Below are 12169 nucleotides of genomic sequence, written 5' to 3' on the forward strand. Positions count from 1 at the left end.
GTTAACTATTGAAGCCTGTCATTTTGGAGGCAATTTGATCCACCCATTAAAAAAAACAGATTGCTCTGCCAGATTGGTCATATTGAAATTAAATATATGACTGACTAAAAGTTGTAACCACTACATTTAAGGAAATGTATGTAGCTCAGTGTATACATTAGTTCTGATATGTTGCAGAGTTCATGGTGGCAATCAGCACAGCTTGCTGCTCACATGGTGAAAAGCAGGTGACCACTGAAGGTTGTGTGACGATTTTGGTTATCATGAATCCATGAGTTTTCCCACTGACGCAAAACACAATGTCTCCAATCTCTAACAATAATGTGACACCATTAGTGGCTTTAACAACACCACTGGACTGATGTTCATATGCAATAACAATATGTTCTCCATTCTTGGTCAACACAGCACCAGGAGGATGTGAAGCATGTCCATGTCCATAGATATACAACTCAAAGTGGTAGGCTCCTCTCACTGGAGCTGTGAAAAAACCTGAAATACATAATAATAATAATAATAATAATAATAATAATAATAATCACGTGAACTGAGATACCTGTATTTGGGTTGTAGGCATTTCCAATGTTTGAAACAACATATCTGAAGACCAGAGGTGTGTGTGTTAAATGGACCAACTGTTCCTGAACCAGAGGCCAACAAGGAAGCTGAGAAAGCCACTCGCTTCACTGTGAGAGAAAAAGTAAATGTTAGGATCCAGCATGGATTTATTCACTGTAAGCTAATTTTATTTGGATAGAAACAAGAATTTAAAAATTGGCCATATTTTTAACATTTTAAAGAAAGCTTTGATAAATGCAATTTTTTAAACAGATATGACTGTTAACATGGGGAGTTTATTTCTAAATCCACAAACCTTCTCCTTCTCTCCTCAGAGCCTCAACTTTGGTTTCAGTGCCGTTTACCCTGGTTTGAACTCTGATCAGTTCCTCTGCATGAGCTGAAATCAGATGAACCACAGTAATTATTATTATTATTATTATTATTATTATTATTGTTATTATTATTATTATTATTATTATTATTATTATTATTATTATTATTATTATTATTATTATTATTATNTTATTATTATTATTATTATTATTATTATTATTATTATTATTATTATTATTATTATTATTATTATTATTATTATTATTATTATGTTACCCCTTCCTGTTAAAAGAGAAAAAAACAGATATTTGTTTTACATTAGTTGTCTTCTTTTCCTCAAGATTTAAGTGGTTATGAGACATGACACACAGGAGACACTTTGATTTGCCCCATTTCTTATATTTTTGCTATAAAAAGCACAATGAAGGCAAACAAGATTATGTCATGTATAAAATCAGTATTTAAATACCTTGTTAGTGTTGTTTCAGATTTCAGATTCTGGAAAAGAAAGATAACGTGTTTATTTCCTGATGCCACAATTCACATTTCAAACATATTTTCTTTAGGTTTCTCTCTAATTTAATGCATAAATGAAAAGACATGCCAGCAAAGATGAATAATAGATTCAATCTATTCTTCCTGTCAGTGAAGATTTTAACAGAAATTCGTGTCTAGTGGGTCCTATTTGTACTTGCAATTGTATCTCAGATAGATTTAGAATAAGATTAATAATTATCAATAAAAAACTAGAGGGTGCTTATGCTAAACAAAATGGATTTTACCTCTGATGTCTAACTTTTACTCATGAAGGCTTTTTGTGATAAATACCTTGGTACTGTTGTTTCAACTTTTCCACCTCAGTCTTTTGCAGTTCCAGTTCGCTCACCTTTGCTGTTGGTGACAGTACAACAAAATTGTGAACAATATATTTATTTCTATGCAAACATTTTGGTTATATCAAGTAGAAATTCCCTGTGATATTCTTCGGTTTCTAAACATACCATCATGGTCTTTCTGTAAGCACCTGAGCTCCACCTTCAGTCCAGCCAGTGAGGCGCTCATCTCTCTCAGCACAGCATTGATGTCCTGCTTAAAGGTTTGTTGATTATTTGAAAGATTTTCTGCGTCTCCTTCCTGTGATCCAGTTTGTCTTATTTCATTGTCGGCTTGCAGCTGAGCGCTGGAGAGAGAGCAGATTAGCAACAATGCTGGGAAAAACATTTTGATCTCTGTCCTCAGTCTCTACAGATCAGCTTTGTGGGTTCACATCACCCAGGCCTTTAAATACTGCATTTACTACAGCTGAATAATTATTACCACAGTCTTTTTTTTTTTCTTTTTTTTTATAGAAAGACGTGCAGGAGATAAGGCTTGATACATTGGACTTGTCGTATACAATCAAAAAAAGCGCAATATCTTGCAACAAATGACAAACCATAGTTTTAAATTTAGAATAATTTTTATAATGTGTGTGTTTTTTATTGTTAGTGTTGTTGGTTGGTGTTATTTTCATTCTTAAAACTATACAATGTTTCTCTTTACAAAAGCTGAAAATAAATTCTTACATTTCAAGGACAGAATCCTCTCCATGATAAAAACCAAGGGCAAACTTATTTTAAATAGATTTTTGACAGTAACTTATTCACCTCTCTTTTAAAAACAGTTGTGCTCTTGACACAAAATAGTCCTTCTTACATAGCAAACTCTCTTCTATGACTCTCTGTTACTGTACTAAACAACTGGTTTAAATTGTGTTTGGCAGACCAGGACTCTCTTCATTCACTTGGCATCTATAATTTTGAGGAAACAAAAACTACATGTGGAGTTTCTCAAGCTGTATGCTCTTCCTAGCTCAGATAAACATTTTAAGAAAATCTCTTACCATTCCTGTATGCCGAAGTGACACATCTTTAGGTTCCTGTGTCATCACATGACCACAGTGTGTTGCAGTCACTGAGAAATAGTGTCTATAAGTTTAATGGTAGCATGCACCACAGCCTTTTCCAGCAAAATGGAGGAAACAAAATTGTTGTTTTTATTAGAAATCAGCTCTTAATGAGGCCACAAACCAGATCACACTAGAAACCTAGATTCAGTCACACAGTCAGACCTACTTTTTATGAGCAACACAATATCTATTATGAAGTTAGCCTACTACAATCTAAAATCATATAATTAGAATTAATTAAACATTTATGAGCCATCATGTTGATGGCTCATAAATGGCTCACAAATCAGTAAGCTAAAGAAAGATGAAAATATAGTTCACACATGCTGTCTAAGATGGACTTTGTTTCACTGTTATCTGATGATAATCTCACTGAGTATCTGTGAAGGAAACCTACTTGCCATCAAAGTCAGGTCATTGATTTCTTATCAGATACTAAGAAAAACATGGAGGGTGGGCAAATTTCAGAAAGTCCACAAAGCTTAAATACAGCTCTTATTGCAAAGAAATTACTGAATATATGAGCATTTCTAAGATGTTCAAATTTGTAATGACTTTTTTTTGTACAAAGAAAGACAAATAACAAAAGGCAAAACCAGGGTTACCTTCTCTTTATCTTATAAACCAAGAGGATTTTCTCACCTCCTCATTAAAAACATTATCATCATTAATCACACCTATGTGTCATCTTAGAAAAAGACTCTTATGGTAACAATTCAGTCTGGTTGTTTTAGTCTTTGAAGTGGCTTTATTAAGTAAATGAATATAAAAATGTTAAATATGTCCCAAACCATGTCCTTATTATTGCTGAAACAGTAAAAACCAGTGCTATTTTTTTAAGTTTGTTTTTTGCTGATGGAAAAAAAGATCATTATATTCTTTTACAAAGACAAAATGCTTCCATCTTCATTCTCACTAATATCTGTGATAAGGTTTAGCTTACCACTATTATTAACTAATATGACAATATTTATAAAATAAAATTTAAAAAAACATAATTTTAAATCAAGTTATGGTTCAATCAAATAAACTTTATTTATAAAGAATGTTTTAAAACCAACTCTATTACTGTACACACAATTGTAAACAAAGAAGCTGGGGAAGACACATATTTAATCAAATGCTCATAAAATATTCAATTGAAAATGTACTTAAAAAATAAAACATGGATATATACAACAGAAAGAAAAAAAATCCAATAACTCACTCTCAAATATATGTAAAGCTATTGAAATACAGTTTTATATTAGACTAATAGTTATTTTGTGTTCAAGTCCATCAGGTAGGAGGCAATTTATTTCACATGTTTAAAGAACCACTTTTTATCCCAGTTTAGTCAAATTTAAATTATATACATACATAGTCACAGTGTAGTTAGGATATCCATGATATTTAATGAATATTTGTTTTGCATGTAATATTTTTTACATGCAAAAATATTAACTTGTAATTAGCAAAGAAATGTGTATTCTGCTTGATTCAATAAATGATTTCTAATGTGTGATACTGTAGCTGGTAGAAAACTGGGATTGTTTGTTGCTCACATGTAAAAAGAAGATGACCACTGAAGGTATCATGGTGTTTTTGGTTATCATAAATCCTTGAGCTTTGTAACCATTTTCAGACATTAGTCTGCATATCTCATTTACTTTCGTTCTCATTTGTTCCTGAATTTCTTTGTATCTCAGCATGATGTCTCTATTTTGAGACTCTTGTGGTAAACCTCATTTTATCAGGCAGGTCTTATTGAAGTGACGTCTTAATTGAAAACTGATTTGGCAGTAATCATGTCTCTGCATGGCTAGAGAAAGTGAACTTGTGTGATAAACCGGAGTTAAATTATGCTTTAACAAGTGGGAGCAATCACTTTTTCACACAGGATTAGGTAGATTTGGATTATTTTGCCCCATTAAAAACATAAACGTTCATTTAAAAAACACATTTTGTGTTTAGTTAAGTTGATATTTAAATTGATTTGATGCAAGGAAGCTCTTATGTGTGACAAACATGCAAAAAAAGAGGAAATCAAGAAGAGAAATTACACCACTGTAGCTCCGTGTCAGTTCCAACACGTAGAGTTGATGGTAAAAATCAGCACAGCTTGCTGCTCACATGGTGAAAAGCAGATGACCACTGAAGGTTGTGTGACGATTTCCGTTATCATAAATCCTTGAGTTTTGCCATTGACGCAAAAATATAACATCTCCAACCTCTAACAGCAATGTGACACCATTGGCAGCATTAGCAGCATGAGAAGGCTGATGTTCATATGCAATAAAAATATGTTCTCCATTCTTGGTCAACACAGCACCTGCAGGATATGAAACATGTCCATGTCCATAGATATAGAACTCAAAGTGGTAGACTCCTCTCACTGGAGCTGTGAAAAAACCTGAAATACATAATAATAATAATAATAATAATAATAATAATAATAATAATAATAATAATAATAATAATAATAATAGCAACATTTAACCTGAGATACCTGTGTTTGGGTTGTAGGCATTTCCTATATTTGTAGCAACATATCTGAAGACCAAAGGTGTGTGTGTGTTAAATGGTCCAGTTTCTCCATAGTTGCCTGAAGACATCAAGGAAGCTGAGAAAGCCACTTGTTTCACTGTAAGTCAGGAAGTAATTATTAGGATCCAGCATAAAATTATCCACTGTAAGCTGTTTTGATTTGAATAAAAAAGAAGGATGTGGGATAAAAAATTTGGTCAGATTTCTAACAACAGCAATGCATTCTTTATTTTAAACAAATGTAACAATTTTAACAAATGTGATTGTTGCAGTGGGGAGTTTATCTCTGAACTCACAAACCTTTTCCTTCTCTCCTCAGAGCCTCCACTTTGGTTTCAGTGCCGTTTGCCCTGGTTTGGACTCTGAGCAGTTCCCCTGCATGAGCTGAAATTATGCGAAGCAAAAGAACAGTTATCAATTTTACTCTTATGACTATTATTTATCACAATGACAGAATACTGTTTTTTATTTTATTTACTTTTTGCTTCATTTTAATATTTGATAATATTTTTAATCATGGCAGCTGACATGAAAGGTAATGTTTTGATACCTTTATTTTTGAGTTTATTTTTGATTTTTTTTTTTTCATTATTGGCATACCTTGGTGTTGTTCTTTCAGTTTGTCCAACTCTTTCTTCTGCACCTCCAGTTCTTTCGTCTTAACTGTGTGTGGATCAAAGAAAAAATATAATTTGACAAAAAAATCTAAACAACTGTCTTTGCAATAAATTTTTACATCCAAATATTTATGTTGCTACATTTCTTCATTACATCTTATTTTTGGTCAGTCAATCAATTAAGATTAGTTGTATTGCACATTTCGGCAGCAAGGCAGTTCAAAGGGCTTTATATCATAAAAACACAACAATCAATCGAAGCATTACATTTTCTAAGTGCTATCATTACACATCAAATATCATTTGGTGTTTCATTTACAAAAGCAACTCTAAACAGATGGGGTTTTAGTCCAAAGGTAAAGAAACTCAGTGTTTCAGCTGTTTTACAAATAATCCTGATCTTCTTTATTTTTGTTTCCTAGTCACTGAAGAGACATTTAAATTAATATAATTATGAAGAATGAGACTATTGGTGATTGTAGATTAAAAATGCCTTATGATATGATAATATGAGTGTTCAATAAGGATGTTTAACCTTCTCCTTCTCTTCTCAGAGCCTCCACTTGATCTTCAGTGATGTTTGTCAGGGCTTTAACACTGCTCAGCTCTCCTGCCTGAGCTGGAAATACAATAACAAAATAACAAACATCTCACCATTACTTTTATGCAAACAGAAAAACAAAAATATTTATTTTAATTATTCATCCCTGCAGTTCCCCCTCTAGAAGTTAAAATAGAGTTATTAAGCTTGGCAACATTGCTCTTGTTCTTTAAACTAATTTTCATGGACATTAGATTAATAAATAAATACCTTGGTACTGTTGTTTCAGTTTGTCTAATTCATCTTTCTGCAGCTCCAGTTCTCTCGTTTTAGCTGTTGAGGCAGTAAAGAGAAAACAGTGAAATATAATGTTATTTCCATGTTCACAATAACATATCTTCACAGTATTTCAAATAAACTTGTGTTCTTTGCTAATCTTGTGTTACCTTCATAATCTCTCTGTAGGTACCTCATCTCCACCTTCAGTCCAGCCAATGAGGCGCTCATCTCTCTCAGCACAGCATTGATGTCCTGTGTAAATGTTTGTTGGTTGTCAGAGAGATTTCCTGCATCTGTTTGCCTTAAATGTGAAATAATTTCATTGGCAGCAGCAGCAGCTTGGAGCTGAGCTGTGGAGAGAGAGCAGATGAGAAGCAATGCAGGAAAAAATATTGTCATCTCCATTTTTAGTTTCAGTCTCCCTGGGACAGGTCTGTGGGTTGTGTGACAACCCAAGCCTTAAATATTCCAATTATTGTCAGCAAGTAATGATTAACTTTTTTGTTTTTTTGAGAAAAACGTGCAGGAGATAAGACCTGAAAATATTTTATGCTGGTTACTCTTTGATCTGAAATTTGTATCAAGGGAAATATGGGACATCATTGTGTCATTGTATCATGTATCATCATTGTAAAACATTATCATGAGAGTTATCTAAACTTTCTACGTTTCTATTTACAAAAACAGTTTCAAGGAAATAATATCCTGTCCTGACCAACACTAGAAAATTGATGAAATCTTTTTACTCCTTTTGTTACTGCAATGGCTTCCTTGATTAATCAATTTTTAAATATCGTTTTAATAAGTTTTCAAGACACTGGATTTGAACATCTATACACTTCAGCAGTACATTCTTCAGCTCATGGACATTTTAGGTTTTAATTGTTTTTAAAACAAAATACAATGCCACATGTGCTGACCAAGATGGACTTTGTTATACAGTTATCTGCACAAGTCTATATTAAACACTTATGCAGGAAATGGTTAACCAGTGCTGACATCAGAACAAGTTCTTTGGAACATCATCTCCATTTGATGGAGATGATGTTCCATCAATAAGTTAGAAAGATTTATAGATAAATAATTAGAAAGTGAGCTGTTTTCTAACTCACGTTATGTTTTCATTTCAAATGAAAATAGTTGATAAGAGAATCCTGCATTTCTTAAATTTTTGAGAGGTTTATGTTTTAGTGTGTGATTAATAACAACAACTACAAAAAAAGACCTCAAACATTGTGATTTTGTGATGTTATAACCCAGTAATGTGCCAGGAGTGGATAGATAAATGATAAGGACTATTTTCTCTCTGTGCTTCCTCAATAACAGTAGTATAAATGATAAGCTCTTATTTGGTCTCAGACTGATAAACCAACACTTACCAGATAGCAGCATCAGACATGTGATAAACTGCTGATAACCAAGTATTTTTCTTATGTCCTTCCTCAGAAAACAACACATGAAGAAAAAAACATATGACTTTGGAAGAAAAGTTTCAGTGGGAAGTCAACTTTTATAAGAACTATGCAAAAATATGCTTACTAGCTCATTACTGATGCACAGATTGCAATTTCCTAAATCCGATTCTATGAACATTAATGCAACATGAAAATAACTTTCACAATTTTCTTTTTGTGTTTATGTTCCTGTAGGAGCCATTAATCTTTTCCTGTTTATCACCACTAGGGGGCGTACTTAGTGTTCTGAGTATGTCTGAAGAGGTATGGGGTAACTTAAGGTCAAGTGTGATTCTGTTCAGGTGTTGCTTATGAGAGAGGCAAACAGTTTTCTACTGTGTTTGGTTTGGATTTATATTTGATTTATGTTGTTCTAACAGGAAATGCCAAGACAATGGACATTGTACAGAAAATAAATGACCTTATGATTATAAGTCAAAAGGAAGATCGGCATAACAAATCTTGATTGAGTTCATGTAAAACCAACGCCTAGCAGGAACAATAGCAACCTGTAACCTAAAATACAGGATTTTAGCCACTATAATTGCTTTAGGTTTATATAAACTAACCCAAAATATTAATCCTAAACCTTCTTATTGTCAACTCTTCCAATATGAAATCAACCTATGAGTAACATCTTTATAGAATATTTTGGTACTGTTCTAAAGGCATGATAGTTTATTTAATTTATCACACTCATCAATCAGAAAAGTCACACTGATTGTTTAAGTTAGTTCCACAAACACATTAACAACCGAAGTGCAGGAGCAAGGGGCCCCGGTTAAACCATGAACATAATTAGCATAACTTTAAAAACTTTATTTGAAGTATTTTACACATTAATAACACACACAAACTGGAAAAAAACAATTGTTCCTGGTTCAATGATTTTCTATTTCTGTGGTCACTCAAAAGACATATGGACATATTTTTAATTTTCAAAAACAAATTTTATGAAAGACCAAACAACATATACAAGGTTTAGTCCAAAGTGAACAATTTTGATCTGAAACAAACTGTGCATTACAATAAATGTTTCAACAAAACTAAATTGAAGTTCTAAGTTGCATTTTGTGTGTAATCTATTAAAAATAGAAAAATTGAAAGAGAAGCCTTAGAACCATTGTGGCTGGTAAATTATTGTGGAAATTTAAGACAAAATGAAACAATAAAAATTATTTAATGCAGTTATAAAAAATCATGTACTTGTTATGATGCACTCTTGAGGCAGAAATTAACTTAGGAATGTTTTCTGCTCACACAGTGAAAAGCAAGTGACCACTGAAGGTTGTATGATGATTGTGGTTATCAAAAATCCTTGAGTTTTGCCACTGACGCAAAAACACAACATCTCCAGTTTCTAACAGCAATGTGGCACCATTAGATGGGCTAACAGAGTAGGAAGCCTGATGTTCATATGCGATGACAATATTGTTCCCATTCCTGACCAGCACAGCACCTGTCCCATGTGACGCATGTCCACCTCCATGTAAGTGAAACTCAAAGTGATAGGCTCCTCTCACCGGGGCAATGAAAAAACCTGAGGAACATTGAACAATAATATTTCTGTTGAATGTTTCATCCANTAAGTGAAACTCAAAGTGATAGGCTCCTCTCACCGGGGCAATGAAAAAACCTGAGGAACATTGAACAATAATATTTCTGTTGAATGTTTCATCCATAAATATCTACATAAAGAATCAACCAACTGACTGCATGTCAGGATTATAAAGAGAATCAAGTTGAAACAGTGGATAAAATGGGTTACCTGTGTTTGGGTTGTAAGCATTTCCAATATTTGCAACAACATGTCTGAAGACTAGAGGCGTCTGTGTGTTAAATGGTCCAATATGTCCTGAACCTGATGCCATCAAGGAAGCTGAGAAAGCCACTTGTTTCACTACGAGACAATAAGTTAATATTATTAGGATCAAGCAGTTACTTGTTCGTAAAAGACTATTTGGTGTATTTAAAATTACTATCTTAATTTTTTTTATAATCTAAGCATATTAAACATTTAATGGACATGAAATAAAAGTACACAACTTGGTTTTTGTTGCATGTTAGAATAACATTTTTAGATTAATACTACTGAGTTTTCCAAACCTTCTCTTTCTCTCTTCAGAACCTCCACTTGGTTTTCAGTGTTGTTTGTTCTGGTTTTAACACTGACCAGTTCTCCTATCTGAGCTGAAAATTGATTCAAACAAACATGAAATGTAAAATAAAATGATATGTCCTCTGTCAGTTTTCACAGTAATAGTTTGACATCACAAATTCACAGCAGTTTCTGGTCTCTTTATGCTACTGTGCTGTGTGGAAGAAATACAGCAGCAACCACATCTCAGCGTTTTATGCTTCTGATTATTCAGGGAAAGCAAGTTGAGCAGGTAGAGTGCTTTAAGTATCTGGGTAGGACACAGATGGACACCTGGCTGTCTTAACAAATACACTCAGATTTATAATAAAGCCCTTTAGTGCCTTGATCTTCTCAGGAAGCTGAGATTTTTTAAGGTTCGTAAAAAGATTTTAATAATGGTTTACCCATCACTTTCAATGTCGCTTAGTTTTAGTATAATTTTACCTCTAGCAAACAGAAAACAAAACTCAGACACATCACAAATCAAGACAGCAAAATAATTGGTTCCTTGTAAACATTACTCTCCCGTCTGTATGAGCGCTCTCATCCCTTCCATTACTCATTCACTCTCCTCCCATCAATCCTGCTGCCCAGGAAAGGAATAAACAAAAATACAAACATTCATCCCCTCTGCAATTACAGCAGAAGTATTTCTAAAATCTGCTTATGATTTTTTTTTTATCTTGTGTACATGTCTCTTGTGAAGTTTTTGTATGTGTATGAGTCCTGTCTAAGATACATTTCCAATAGATTTGGTGTCAGACAACTTTTCCTGTTTTATTCTGAGATTTTGAAAATTGTTTAAATAAATCAGCTTTGTTTGCTTCTCAATATTTGAGAGAAAATAGTTTTAGTGAGTCATTTATCACATAAAATAATTTATTGTTAAAGTTATAAATACCTTGGATCCGCTGCTCAAGATTCCTTACTTTTGTCACTTGCTCTAAAATAGTAAACATAGACAGACAATTCATACTAGTTAATATAATGTCCTTCTTATTCTAAACATTGTCCTTATTGTGATAACATCAAGGTTTTGTTTATTGTCTTCAAAATACCTTGGTATTGTTGTTTTATCAAGTCCAGTTCTTTTGTCTTGGCTGTTGGAGGAGTAAAATGAAAAACATTTAAATGTGAATGTAAAATCTTTTTACAGCAGTAGTTTCACACTGCTGTATGAAACTAAAGTGTTTATATATAATAACAGCAGTGATTTCTGGTTAACATACCTTCATTATCTCTCTGTAGATACTCCATACCAACCTTCAGTCCAGCCAATGAAGCGCTCATCTCTCTCAGCACTGCATGAATGTCCTGTGTAAAGGTTTGTTGGTTGCCTGGGAGATTCACTGCATCTGTTTGCCTTAAATGTGAAATAATTTCATTGTCGTCTGCAGCTTGGAGCTGAGCTGTGAAGAGAGAGCAGATCAGAAGCAATGCAGGAAAAAATATTGTCATCTCCATTTTTAGTTTCAGTCTCCCTGGGACAGGTCTGTGGGTTGTGAGGCAACCCAAGCCTTAAATATTCCATTTATTATCAGCAAGTAATGATTAACATTTTTTTTTTTGGAGAAAAACGTGCAGGTGATAAAACTTGAAAATTTGCCATGTAAAGTTAAAGACAATACTCAAAATACTTAGCTATAATGCTAAGTATTTGGGCAATGAAAAAACCTGAGGAACATTGAACAATAATATTTCTGTTGAATGTTTCATCCATATATCTACATAAAGAATCAACCAACTRACTGCATGTCAGGATTATAAAGA

At 33.2% G+C, this 12169-nt stretch overlaps 2 protein-coding genes across 2 annotated transcripts; both read right to left on the reverse strand.

Annotated features, from left to right (window-relative positions):
- Nucleotides 1-157: 157 nt before the first annotated feature.
- LOC103468007 (uncharacterized) lies at nt 158-7697 on the reverse strand. Its single transcript, XM_017305656.1, has 7 exons — nt 6973-7697; nt 6797-6859; nt 6521-6604; nt 5969-6031; nt 5669-5752; nt 5331-5465; nt 158-492 (listed from the first exon to the last, which is right to left on the reverse strand). Exons 1-7 carry the CDS (start codon nt 7208-7210, stop codon nt 158-160), a joined length of 1002 nt encoding a protein of 333 aa, XP_017161145.1. The 5' UTR covers nt 7211-7697.
- A 1818-nt stretch (nt 7698-9515) lies between these two features.
- Nucleotides 9516-12151, reverse strand: LOC103467985 (uncharacterized). The gene is made up of 7 exons (XM_017305657.1): nt 11629-12151; nt 11458-11499; nt 11301-11342; nt 10366-10449; nt 10028-10159; nt 9783-9895; nt 9516-9590 (listed from the first exon to the last, which is right to left on the reverse strand). The coding sequence occupies exons 1-7, from the start codon at nt 11861-11863 to the stop codon at nt 9516-9518; spliced, it is 723 nt and encodes a 240-aa protein (XP_017161146.1). The 5' UTR covers nt 11864-12151.
- Nucleotides 12152-12169: the final 18 nt, after the last annotated feature.

This window comes from Poecilia reticulata, linkage group LG7 (assembly GCF_000633615.1).
Source record: "Poecilia reticulata strain Guanapo linkage group LG7, Guppy_female_1.0+MT, whole genome shotgun sequence".
Taxonomy (NCBI): Eukaryota; Metazoa; Chordata; class Actinopteri; order Cyprinodontiformes; family Poeciliidae; genus Poecilia; species Poecilia reticulata.